Source organism: Tasmannia lanceolata, unplaced genomic scaffold (assembly GCF_043159265.1).
Source record: "Tasmannia lanceolata isolate RefF3 unplaced genomic scaffold, GAP_Taslan_0.1 ptg000023l, whole genome shotgun sequence".
Classification (NCBI taxonomy): Eukaryota; Viridiplantae; Streptophyta; class Magnoliopsida; order Canellales; family Winteraceae; genus Tasmannia; species Tasmannia lanceolata.
Window position 1 is genome coordinate 7,377,203 of NW_027518700.1, and position 14,143 is coordinate 7,391,345.

A 14,143-nucleotide genomic window follows, 5' to 3' on the forward strand; every position below is an offset into this window, starting at 1 on the left:
ACCTTAGTCGTGCATATTATGTTAATTGGTAATTACTCTTAGTATTTAGTATGAGAATAGACAACATAAGAGGTGCTTTCTACTCCGTCAAAATATTCCTCTTTTTCTTCTTTTACATTTCCAAGATGTCATATTCCATAGGGTAGATGTGTATGTTGCTTTAATAGAACCATACATCGTTAACTTCAACTCAGCCTTCACCCTATTGACCGTCGAGTAAGGCAGTTCACTCTAAAAACAGAACCAGTTGGATGTTGGTACTGGGCTTACGTCTCATTTTAATGGCAGATAATTTCAAGGTAGCATCCCATGTTGTGTTTTATTTATTTAGGTAAATTTGTTTCATGTTCTTATTTTGATATCCAGTGCTCTTAATACCTTCGCTATAATGTTGGAGAGAATTCGGTCTTGCGGGTGTAAGCCTTCTCTCGGATTATATGAATAAACCTTCAATTTTTTCCTGCAATATTTATCGTTGTGCAGAGGTTTTTCCTCATTTCCAAGATGGAGATTTCTTCCTATTTATGCAACATCTTTATCAATTCATTTTGTTAAACTACATGATATATATAGAGAGAGTGCGTACGTGTGGGAGGGACAGAGAGATGGAGAAAAGGATGCGTGAATGGGAGAGAGCAAAAATTGTTCTCTGTTCTCTCCCACATGCATATCAGTATATATATATATATATATATATATATATATATATATATATATATAGGGAAATGTTATCAGCACTACAACATTTTGATGATCGCACTCCACTTTATTAAAAGTACGGTATGGCCCGCACCATAGGATGATCCAAACTGTCCATTAGATGGGCCCCAGCCTAAATAGGTTGTGCCCCAAAAATTATTTCCAGAGGTTGATCCTAACCCTTGTCCATAAGGCGAGCTTGATACCAACTTTTCGATAAAATACAAAAACTACCCAAAGGATGGTAGTACGTCCAAAAACTTAGCGATCAGTTCGTCCATAAAATGAGTTGGGTACCAACTTTTCGCGAAAAGACAAAAACTACCCAAAGGATGGTAGTTCGTCCAAAAACATAGCGACCAGTTCGTCCATAAGACGAGCTGGGTACCAACTTTTCAGTAAAAGACAAAAACTACCCAAAGGACGGTTAGGATCAACCCTCTAACATTCAGCTCCTCTACAGATCAGAGGGTTAGGATCAACCTATGGAAATGAGTTTTGGGGCACAACCTATTTAGGCTGTGGCCCATCTAATGGACGGTTTGGATCATCCTATGGTGCGGGCCATACCGTACTTTTAATATAGTGAGGATTGCGATCATCAAAATACTGTAGTGCTGATAACATTTCCCTATATATATATATATAATATGTAATATATTACATATTCTAAGTATGCCCTTATTACTTTTTACTTCTAACCCCCCCCTCAAGCTGGAATGTCTATACCGTACATTCCTAGCTTGTTACAAGAATCTTTCAACTTCGCTCACCCTAATGATTTGGTAAACATGTTTGCAAGCTGATCTGTAGATCGAGTAAACACAGTGCAAATTTCACCACTCTGAATCCGATGACGAGTGAAGTGATAATCTACTTCAATACGCTTGGTTCGCTCATGGAGTACCAGATTAGTTGCAATATGAATTGCAGCCCTATTATCACAATACAATTGTGCTGGAGATGTCGATGAAAAACCAATCTCTGACAAGAAGGAACGAAGCCAGATCAGCTCCCCACTAGTATAGGACATAGCCCCTATACCCAGCCTCAGCACTAGACTTAGAGACAACATCTTGCTTTTTACTCCTCCATGACATCAAATTACCTCCTACAAACGTACACTATCCCGTGGTTGATCTTTTGTTTGCAGGAGATCCTACCCAGTCTACATCACTGAACCCTTCTATCTTTTCATGTCCATATTTTCTAAAACTTAAGCCTTTTCCTGGAGTACCCTTTAGATAATTGATGATCTGAATGACAACTGCCCAGTGGGAAGTACGTGGAGCACTCATAAAATGACTAACCATGCCCACTGCAAACGCTATGTTTGGCCTGGTGATGGTTAGATATATCAACTTATCAACCAGTCTTCTCTTTACCAGGATGATGCAACAACTCACCTTGATCACAAAGAAGCTTCACATTTGGATCCATAGGAGTAGCTGTAGGTTTTACCCCCCATCGATCCAGTCTCCCTCTAAAATGTCTAATACATATTTTCTTTGTGATGGAGAAAGGCCAGGAGAAAGGCCATGGCGAGAGCGAGCCACCTCAATACCAAGAAAATATTTGAGCTGACCCACATCGTTAGTGGAAAATTCCCTCTGAAGAAAGGATTTCAAATTTTATATCCTCACTTTGTCATCTCCTATAATCACAATATCATCTACATACACTATCAGAAGGATATATTCAGTTGCTTATCGGTGACTGAATACGAAATGATCAACCGCACACAGCTTCAGCCCAAAACGCAGCACTGCACTACTGAACCGACCAAACCAAGCCCTCGGTGACTGCTTCAAACCATAAATCGCCTTTTGAAGACGGCATACTGAGGTGCACATCCCCCCCAGAGCAACATACCAAGGAGGTTGCTCCATATAAACTTCCTCAGAAAGATCGCTGTGGAGCAGCGGATTTTTGACATCCAGTTGAAACAAAGGCCATCCACGATTAACAGCCAGAGAGATCAGTACCCGTACTGAAGGAATTTTAGCCACTGGAGAAAACATCTCCTGATAGTCAACACCAAAAGTCACCCTTTGGCAACAAGGTGAGCTTTGAGGCGCTCTACAGACCCATTTGGAATGGGGGTGCAACTTGGGTCGCGTTCAACCCGAACCCGTCGGGTTCAACCCGTTTTTTTCTCGGGTTGCGTTGGCAACTCCTCGGACCGGGTTGGGTTCTGGTTGGAAAACTTGAACCCGAGTAACATTCGGGTCGAGTTAGGGTTGAGCTTAAGGGGAACCCGACCCGAGTTTGTTTTTGTTTTTAATTACTTTAAAGGTGTAGATAAAGGCATTTTCTAAGCTGCATGCGTGTCATTGTCATTTAATATTATATTTCCCTTCATTGATTGCTCTTTGGAAGTGATTGTATAGTCACCCTCTTTTTTTACATGGGACAACCCCTCTAATGTATTTGTGACTATTCTTTTACACTATAAGGTGCTGTCCCAATTAAAAAAAGGCAGGAATATATCATTTCCTTTGTTGTTTTCTTCAACCCTTTCACTCTTTTCCTCCTGTCGCCATTAATGACCATTAATGACTCATTACTTTTTTGTGAGATGCTATAGACTTTTTTTTCCTTTTTAATCTTTGATTTGACGATTAGAGAGACTCATCATAGCCTTCTTGTCAGAAGCTGCTATTAGACTTTTTTTTGTCTTTTTTTCTTTGATTTGACGATTAGAGGGACTAGATCGTAGTCTTCTTGCAAACAAAATAACACTAGAATCATTTCATCACTTGTTTAATTTATTTTCTTCTTTTCTGGTTTGAAGAAACAGTTTCGGCAATGGCTACCAAGTGAAAGATTCAAACTTCTGGCAATGGTCAGAAAAAACAGTTTCGCGAAAAGAAACAGAAGAGAAGAAATAGTTCTGGCAATGGCTCAAACTTCTGTTAAACTCCTAAAGAAGGCAAGAATAGCGCCTCATGGAAGCAAAACACAGTTTTCTTCATTTTCTACACCTTTTTCTGCAACTCAGGTCGGGCTCGGGTTGAGAAAAAAGTATGTGGGTTGGGTCGGGTTGGCCAAAGGAGCCTTCAGGTTGAGTTCGGGTTGGCCTCAACCCGACCCAACCCGACCCGAGTTGCACCCCTAATCTGGAAGATACTTTATAGCAAAGACCCAACGACACCCAACAGGTCGTGCACCAGAAGGGAGAGGAACCAACTGCCACGTTTTATTTGAATGAAGGGCAGCCATCTTTGCATCCATGGCTGCCCTGCACCCCGGAGGATTGAGGGCATATATAATAGGCTTAGGCAAATTAACAGAAGGCAGGCTATAAACAAATGAACGAAATGAGGGTAAAAGATGCTCATAAGAAACAAATTTGGGAATAGGATGTGCAACAGTGTGAGATCTAGTACGAGTGGCAATGGATGAATTAGGAGGAGAACAAATACCTGAAGCCGGGCAATTTGATTGCGGAGGAGGATCAGCTGGCTGAGATAGTGCCTTATTTGTAGCAGCTGGCGGAGATGATGTCTCATTCATAGGAAAACAACATGTCGAGAATCCCGAGTATAAGTTAGCACCTCAGGGTGTTTTGGTCTCTCTGAAGGACCTGGATGAGGATCAGGGGCTGTCGGTGAGATAGATTGGGGAGAACTCATCACAAACGGGACTGGCACACTGGGTATGTCCACAGATACAGGAAGAGAGGGATCAACCGAATACGATTTTTCCTCAAAAAGGGTGACATCGGCAAAGATAAATGTTTAACTAAGGCGTGGGCTGTAACACTTATAACTTTTCTAGGTACGCGAATAACCTAGAAAGATACACTTTTCTGCCCTAGGTCCAACTTGTCAAGACCGGGGGACAATTTCTGAACAAAACACGTACACCCAAAGACGCGCAGCACTGACAGAAATGGCTCTCCTAAAGGATACACAATTGAGAAAGGTGTTTTCCTAGATAGAATACTGGAGGGAAGTCAGTTCCCTAGATAGCATGCTGTAAGAGATGCATCTCCCTAGTGAAGCTTAGGAACTTTCATCTGAAACATAATGGTGCGAGTCATATCAAGCAGGTAATGAATCTTCCTTCTGCAACACCATTATGTTGCGATGCGATGTATATGCACTTGACGATTGATGAATAATACCATGAGATGTAAGGAAATCAGGAAATCCATTATCCATGGAAAAATATTCCTTAGCATTGTCAGTGCGTAAACATTTAATGGAACATTTAAACTGATTAACCACTTCAAAGTAAAAGGTACGAAAGGCATTAAAGACTTGAGATCTATCTTTAAGGAAAAACAACCGAGTGGGATGAGAATAATCATCAACAAATATTATAAAATATTGAAAACCATTTAATGAAGTAGTTCTGGAAGGACCCCAAACATAGGGGTGCAACTCGGGTCGGGTTCAACCCGAATTTGGGTTGGGTCGGGTTAAGCTTTTTCGCAAATCGGGTTGGGTTGGGTTGGGAAAAATCAACCCGAATTGGAAATCGGGTTGAGGTGTCGGGCAACCCGACCCGACCCGAAACCCGAATTTAGGTTCCATATGAAGAAGTACTGTATGACCAACAAGGAAACCCACATGGGTTGTCTGAAAAAAAATGCAGGCTTTGAAGCTCTTAAAAATTCCTACTAACTCCACTGCATTTCCCCATGAGTTTCTTAGTCAAAGAAGCACAAAAATCCAAAAAAAGAAACCTATTTTTTAAGGGTTTTAATAGCTCTCTTTTTTCCTCGTTTTTAGATAGCAACGCCTCTTTCCTCACGTTCATTACATGCCCACCACTTCTGTCAAAAGCTTCAATAGCCTATTATTAGCATAGCTAACTAGTAAGAATAGTTTTACCCCAACTAGTTTTGGGCATGCCCGATCCAGTCTATTGATATTTTGTATCACAAGACGGGACTTCTGGTCTCCAATGCCTTTCTAATATCAATGAAATTGTCATCTTTCAAAAAAAATAAAAAATAGTAAGAATATTTGTTTTGATATCAACACTCCTCAAAAGCCTCTCTTTTCTTACCTCCTACCTATTAAAGAGAGTGCCCATATCAAAACAAAAGGAAAATGAAAATGGAAAAAAGACAACTTCCTAATATGAACATCAAGAGTCTCTCTCTCTCTCTCTCTCTCTCCCCTGTTACCAGAATTGATATGGGCACTCCTCTCTTTAAGGTGGGTGGTAAGAAAAGAGAGGCTTTTGAGGAGTGTCGATATCAAAACAACTATTTTTAACCTATAAACACAAACTACAAATCAGAGATTGGAAATCGGGTTGGGTCGGGTTGGGTGAGGAAATTGCAAATAGGGTTGGGTCGGGTTGAGCCCAGCTGGGTTGGAAATCGGGTTGGGAAAAATGGGTTCTTCGGGTTGGGTCGGGTTGGCCTCAACCAGACCCAACCCGACCCGAGTTGCACCCCTGCCCAAACATCAGAATGTATTGTGGAGGCCGTGGGAGGCCCGTGGGCTGACGAATGTGGAGGCTGTGGGTTGGTGGATATAGCAATGGAGAGTTAGGTGGAAGAAACTGATTTCGTGCCGGATTTATGGGGGTTCACCGGAGCTTGGTGGTGGTGCGCGGTGGAGGCCGCCGGAGATCGGATGGTGAAGATGGCTACCATGCATGGTTAGCAAGGTTTCAAATTTCGGTTTTGGAATGCGTTTCGGTCTTGACCGACACTGAAATTTCAGCCAAAATTTTGAAATTTCGGGCGAAATCCGTCGAAATCAATTCAACGGATATTTTTCGTCCTTTTTAATTCGACCGAAATTTCTGCAAATTTCGAGATTTTTGGGTGAAATCCCTTAAATTTCAGACACAATTTAGGAATAAACGAAATTTCGGCCGAAATAAACTACCCTTCGGGTATTATCGATTTCAGTTTCGTTCTCCACCGAAACCCGAATTTTTGGATTTCGGTCGAAATTTAAAACCTTGACGGTTAGGAGCGCACAATAGCTCTAGGTCTTCAAGCATGATTTTTGAAAATGAAAATCGCCAGTTGGAATGAGGTGAAGTCTGTGTGGCATGGCAGATACATATCATGATTTGGTGGGGCCTACAAATATGGTACTTTTGCTTGGATTTGACACAAGTAGGCTAGTAGATAATGTAATGGGGAATGGGGATGGGTAGCATATAACGGATATGTAAGCTACTTGTATTATATGTAGGGGGCGATCTTGTTGTAGCCATTTAAGGGACAACTTGTCTCTTATTTGGCACCTTTTTGGAATAATAAATGTCAATTTTAAAAAAAAATACATGATAGAAATGGTTTGTGAGCAGCTTCTCAAATAAGCTTATCCGAACATAGCTCACAAACCATAGGGGGACCCACATTTTGGGGGTGATCCTAAGCATCCATTTGGAAGGCCCCATCATGGATGGGGTGTTGTGTGCCAAAAATCAGCTCCATTGGATCATCTTAGGGTGTCCATTTGTGGAGGGAAATATAGACAGATACTGTTTGTTCACAATTCTGCACATTTTTCCCTCCACAAATGGAAGGGTTAGGATGATCCAATGGAGCTGATTTTTGGCACACATCCCATCCATGATGTGGCCTTCGAAATGAATGCTTAGGATCACCCCAAAATGTGGGCCCCCCCTATGGTTTGTGAGCTCTGCTCAGATAAGCTTATCTGAGCAGCTGCTCACAAACCATTTTTTTTTCTCTCTCTCTCTCTCTCTCTCTATATATATATATATATATATATATACATAGAGAGAGAGAGAGAGTGAGAATTATGGAAGATATTTTAAGGAGGATGGAGGAGGCGGTTTATGATGAAGAAAAGGCTACATTAATGGATCCTTGCTCCAAGGAGGTAGCTGATGACCTACTCCGAAAGCAATGGGATATTTTCAGCGCAGAAGAAATTTGAAGAACGGATGTGCAAAGAGAGGCGATTGGGTTTTCCTAATCTCCGTTGACCCTGTGAGCCGGTTTAAGGTGAATGGGCATTCCTGAGCCTCCTGTCTGAAAATATCCCATTGCTTTCGAAGAAAAAGATATGAGGAGGCTCATCTGGGAAGCCAAAAAAATTATTGGCATTCGGGAAGTGAAAGGAAGAATTGCGGATAGGACATTCCCCAGTCGTCTGGAGCAAGTTACAGAGGAACTTCTTGTAGAAATGCCGGATTTTAAGATTCGGCACGTCTTGGACAATATTGAGAAGTGTGCGACTTAAGGTTTCGGGGGGAAGACTGATTCTGACTAACCACAGTTTTTTGGTATGTGTAGAAGGTCAGTCGAACGGTTTCTTGTAATACAACAGGTAGCTAAAAGAAAGCAGGGGCAATTAAATTGGTGGTCACTTCTAAAGAGATTTGGGTTTGTTTTTTTTTGCTGATTGAACGTTTTTGGAAGGCATAGTTGAAGGTTGCAAGAAAACTTGATAAGCTAGAAAATTCCGATGTTGGAGTTCTGTCATGTTGGAGTTTGTATACAATCTTTTATGTTTTTGCTTTGGATTCCAGACATAGGTTCCTGGATTATCATACTATGTAATTTCTAGTGGGACTGCTGGTCCCCATGTATATTTCATGGTATGAATATAATAGTCACTTTTCAAAATAAAATAAAATAAAATAATATATATATATAGCGGTGAGGTGGCTCTAGCGGTGGCTTACATATATATATTTATTGCTAGCCGTCATTTTACCCTACCCGTTTGACCCGGACCCGTACTGGCCGGGTTAAAACCGGCTCGGCCCGACCGTTTGCCAGGTCTAGTAAGCAGTTCCTAAGGTGGCTCTAGCGGTGAGGTGGCTCTAGCGGTGGCTTACATAGATAGGGTGCCCACAATAAATCAGGTCCATAACCTCCACAAATGGAAAGGTTAGAATGATCCTATGAAGTTGATTTTTTGGGCACACTCTATCTATGTGAGGGCCTATCAAATGAATGCTTTGGATAATCCAAACAAAGTGGGCCCCTTATGTTTTGTGAGCGCCACCTCATACAAGCCACCACTAGCGCCACCTCAGGAACCCTTTTTCTCTCTCTCTCTCTCTATATATATATATATATATAGAGAGAGAGAGAGAGAGAGAGAGAGAGAAAATTGTTGGTGTGCTTAAGCTCACCATTTTTTTGGTGCGCTTATAACGCCTCCCATTCGTTTAAATGTTTAGGTCCCGCTGGGTCCCGCTTAAGCGCACCAATGGGAGGCGTTATAACAACTTAAGGTCACCAAAAAAATGGTATATATATATATATATATATATATATATATATATATATATATATATATATATATATATATATAGAAGAAACCGTTGGTGCGCTTAAGCGCCCAATCACATGGTTCCCACATTTTCTGTTGTGATCCAAACCATTCATTTGCAAGGCCATATCGTAGATAGGGGGTGTACCAAAAATCAGCTCCATAGGATCATCCTAACCCCTCCATTTGTGGAGGACAAAACTGGGCAGATTTGTGGACAAACAATGTCTGTCCATTTTGACCTCCACAAATGGATGGGTTAGGATGATTCTATGGAGCTGATTTTTGGTACACCCCCTCATCTATGTAATGGCCTTTCAAATGGATGCTTTGGATCATCCTAACAAAGTGGGCCCCCTTGTGATTGGGCACTTAAGCGCACCATAAGCTTGGTGAGCTTAAGCGCACCAACAGTTTCCTCATATATATATATATATATATATATATGAGGAAAGTGAAGCTACACCGCCGGTGTAACTAACTTAGCTACACCGCCGGCTTAAAATACAATGGCCCACATTGTTTTGGTGATCCAAAGAATTCATTTGATTGGCTCTCACATAGATAGGGTGTCCACCAAAAATCAGCTCCATAGGATCATCCCAACCCTACGATTTGTGGAGACAAAAATGAACGTGTAAAAACCTTCAAAAATTTGTCCATTTTTGCCTCCACAGTTTGAAGGGTTGGGATGATCCTATGGAGCTGATTTTTGGTGGACACCCTATCTATGTGAGGGCCAATCAAATGAATGGTTTGGATCACCAAAACAATGTGGGCCCATTGTATTTTAAGCTGGCGGTGTAGCTAAGTTAGCTACACTGGCGGTGTAGCTTCACTTTCCTCTATATATATATATATATATATATATATATATATATATATGATCATCCCAACCCTATGATTTGCGGAGGTAAAATGGATGTGTATAAACCTTCACAAATCTGTTCATTTTTTGCCTCCATTTTTTGGGCACACCCTATCTATGTGAGGGCCTATCAAATGAATGCTTTGGATCACCCAAACAATGTGGGCCCCCACTGTATTTTAAGCTAGTGTGTAGATAACTTATCTACACTAGTGTGTAGAAACCGTTTTCTCACATATATATATATATATATATATAGAGAGAGAGAGAGAGAGAGAGAGAGAAGGGTTTCTGTGCTCGAGAGCAGATAAAGCTTATTTGTGCTCGAGCACAGAAACAGCGGGGTGGGGGGGTGGGGGCACATTTTTTGGTGGGATCCAAAGCATTCATTTGATGGGCCCTTTCATGGATAGGGTGTCCACCAAAAATTTGCTCCATTGGATCACCTTAGGGTGTCCATTTGTGGGCCTAAAAAATGGGCAGATAGTGGACAATCCATAGAAGCAGGAAACGCCTACGGTTGGTGGGAAACGCGTTTCCGAAACGGGTACGAAATGCTTTTTGGAAAATGATTAAACGCCTGTGAAACGTTTGTAAAACGCGTTTCTCATTTCTTTGAAATGCGTGTTTCCAAGAAATGGGAAATGCGTTTCACTTCCATGGAAACGCGTTGCTTTGAATTTTAATACTTTTAAAGGGTATATTTAAACCCCCTTTAGTTTTTTCTGAACAGCCCTATCTAGTTTAAAGATAAATACATTAAAGAGGGCTCTCCTTATCAATATATGTGTTACCATCACATTTATGTGTTTCACTAGCATTTCCTTTAGGTTTCCCAAACGTTACCCTTGCGTTTCCTAAGACGTTTCCCAATGCGTTTCAGATGCGTTTTTCTATCGTTTCCCGTTTCTCATTTCCCCTTTGATTTTTTTCACGGTTTCACTTTTCCGTTTCACGTACCGTTTTCCATTTCCCGAACTGGCCACTATGGGACAAACAGTATGTCCATTTTTGGCCCCACAAATGGACACCCTATGGTGATCCAATGGAGCTGATTTTGGTAGGCACCCCATCCATGTTGGGCCTTCCAAATGAATGCTTAGAATCACCCCCCCACCCCCAAATGCCCCCCTATTTTTGTGCTCGAGCGCAGATAAGCTTATCTATGCTTGAGCGCAGAAACTTTTTTCTCATATATATATATATATATATATATATATATATGTATATATATATATATGTATGAGGAAAGTGTTCCTGAGCTTGAGCTCAGAAACAGATGTGGCCCCACTTTTTGGGGGGCATCCAAAGCTTTCATTTGGAAGGTCCTTCCATGGATAGGGTGTGTACCAAAAATCAGCCCTATAGGATCATCCTAACCCTACCATTTATGGAGGCAAAAAATGGGCAGAAACATGGACACACAGTGTGTCCATTTTCCCCTCTACCTTTGATTGGGTTAGGATGATCCTATTAATCTTATTTTTGGTACCCACCTTATCCATGGAAGGGCCTTCCAACTGAATGCTTTGGATGCCCCAAAAAATGTGGGGCCACATGTGTTTTTGAGCTCGAGCTCAGATATGCTTATCTGAGCTCGAGCTTAGGAACTCTCTCTCTCTCTCTCTCTCTCTCTCTCTCTCTCTCTCTCTGTATATATATATATATATATATATATATATATATATATATATATATATGAGAGAGAGAGAAGGGTTGCTGCGCTCGAGCGCATCTAGGCTTAGCTGCGCTCGAGCATAGAAACAAGGGGGGGGGGGGGGGGGGGGGGGGGGTTGATCCTCACCATTCATTTGGAAGGCCCCGTCATGGATGGGGGGCCTACCGAAAATCAGCTTCATTGGATCACCAATGGTGTCCATTTGTGGGGCCAAAAATGGGCAGATACTGTTTGTCCACAAATCTGTCCATTTTTTGCCCCACAAATGGACACCCTAAGGTGATCCAATGGAGCTGATTTTTGGTGGACACCCTATCCATGAAAGGGCCTATCAAATGAATGCTTTGGATCCGACCAAAAATGTGGCCCACCCCTGTTTTTGCACTCGAGCGCAGCAACTCTACTCTCTTTCTCTCTCTCTCTCTCTCTCTCTCTCTCTATATATATATATATATATATATATATGTATATATATATATATATATATATATATATATATGATCCGACCAAAAAAAGTGGGCCGTACCTACTTTTTTTAGACTTCACGTGTTTTCACGGCCACCCATCATATAAATTCTCTCTCTCTCTCTCTCTCTCTCTCTCTCTCTATATATATATATATATATATATATATATATATATATATATATATATATATATATGAGGAATAAGATTGTGCGGTCGACCGCACCTAAGCTGAGGTGCGGTCGAGGGTCCAAACGCATGGGTCCCACATATTTTGTGCTGATCAAAACCATTCATTTGCAAGGCCCCATCATAGATAGGGTGTGTAAAAAAAATCAGGTCCATTGGATCATCCTAACCCCTCCAAAAGTGGAGGGCAAAAATGGCCATATTTGTGGCAAACGGTGTCTGTCCATTTTTCCCTCTACTTTTTGTTGGGTTAGGATGATCCTATGGAGCTGATTTTTTGTACATACCCCATCTTTGTAAGGGCCTTTCAAATGAATGCTTTGGATCATCCTAACAAAGTGCACCCACATGAGTTGGGGGCCCTCGACGGCACCTAAGCTTGGTGCGGTCGACCGCACACTCCTTTTCCTCTCTCTCTCTCTCTCTCTCTCTCTCTCTCTCTCTCTCTCTCTCTTTCTATATATATATATATATATATATATATATATATATATTCCAAGTATGCCCTTATTACTTTATTACTTCTAACACATTTAAAAATCTGTAATTTGGTTTTGCTTATTTTATTTTGGTTGCTTCTAATCTATGGTCTGTACTTGATTAGAAGCTGAGGAACTCCCATAAATTGCATCTCATAGATCTATCAGCTTTTTCGTTAATTTTTCATGCTCTAATTATCTGTTTCTTAATAGGCTCAAGTGGAAAGGTTAATATTGGTAGTTATTGTGATTATTTGCAGAAGAAATCCCTTTGCAACAAAGAGCCGCAGCCGCATCACTGTTGGGCAAGCTTGTGGGGCAGCCAATGCATGGCCCTAGGGTGGCTATAACCCTAGCAAGATTTCTTCCGGATGGTTTAGTATCTGCTATTAGGGATGGGCCCGGTGAAACCGTGGTGGCAGCCCTTGAACAGACAATAGAAACTCCTGAGCTTGTATGGACCCCAGCGATGGCAGCTTCTCTATCTGCCCAAATCTCAACTATGGCAGCAGACCTCTATCGCGATCAAATGAAAGGCCGTGTGACTGATTGGGACATACCTGAGCAGGCTTCAAGCAAACAGGAAATGAGAGATGAGCCACAGGTATAATATAGCCCTATATTTGCATTGTTTATTTTATTAACGTGATTTTATATGGTGTAAGCCCTTATAGTTCCGTATTTTTCAAAAAGTACTGTACAGACCACACTATAGGATGATCCAAACCGTCAATTTAATGGGCCATAACGTAAATAGGTTGTGTCCAAAAAACCATTTCAATAGGATGATCCCAACCCTTCGATCTATAGAGGAACTGCAATTTATGGAAACCTCTATAGATCGGAGGGCTAGGATCATCCTATGGAAATGCTTTTTTGGGGCACAACCTATTTATGTTGTGTTCCATCACATGGACGATTTGGATCATCCTATAGTGTGGTCCGTACAATAATTTTTGAAAAATACAGGACTATAAGGGCTTACACCATATTAAATCTCTTTATTAACATAGGCAGTCATACTGTGAGACAATTTCAACATTGCAGGTTGGTGGGATTTATGTAAGGCTATTCCTTAAAGACCCAAAATTTCCCCTAAGAAATCCTAAGAGATTCTTGGAGGGACTGTTGGATCAGTATGTTTCATCTATTGCATCTACGCATTACGATATCCAAGCTGTTGATACTGAGCTCCCTTTGCTACTGTCTGCGGCATTAGTGTCTTTGTTACGAGTACACCCTGCACTCGCGGATCATGTTGGTTATCTTGGATATGTTCCTAAACTTGTTGCTGCAATGGCATATGAAGGAAGGCGAGAAACAATGGCATCTGGGGAGATGAAAAATGGCCATGTTCTCCCTGATGGGATTTCTGAAACTGACGACGGACAATTGCCGAAGCCACAAACCCCACAAGAACGTGTTCGTCTTAGCTGTTTGCGTGTACTACATCAACTTGCGGCTAGTACTACTTGTGCTGAAGCTATGGCCGCAACAAGTGTCGGAACTCCTCAGGTAGCAATGCGGAATGTAT

General features: G+C 41.4%; 1 protein-coding gene across 2 annotated transcripts in view; it reads left to right on the forward strand.

The window, feature by feature from the left end:
* GRV2 (DNAJ heat shock N-terminal domain-containing protein) overlaps nucleotides 1–14,143 on the forward strand; it is an 82,417-nt gene that overhangs the window by 54,150 nt on the left and 14,124 nt on the right. For both annotated transcript variants that reach the window (XM_077366841.1, XM_077366840.1), the window contains exons 17-18: nucleotides 12,870–13,213; nucleotides 13,657–14,124. In XM_077366841.1, the coding sequence (XP_077222956.1) occupies nucleotides 12,870–13,213; nucleotides 13,657–14,124 (812 nt within the window). The remainder of the gene's footprint in view (nucleotides 1–12,869; nucleotides 13,214–13,656; nucleotides 14,125–14,143) is intronic.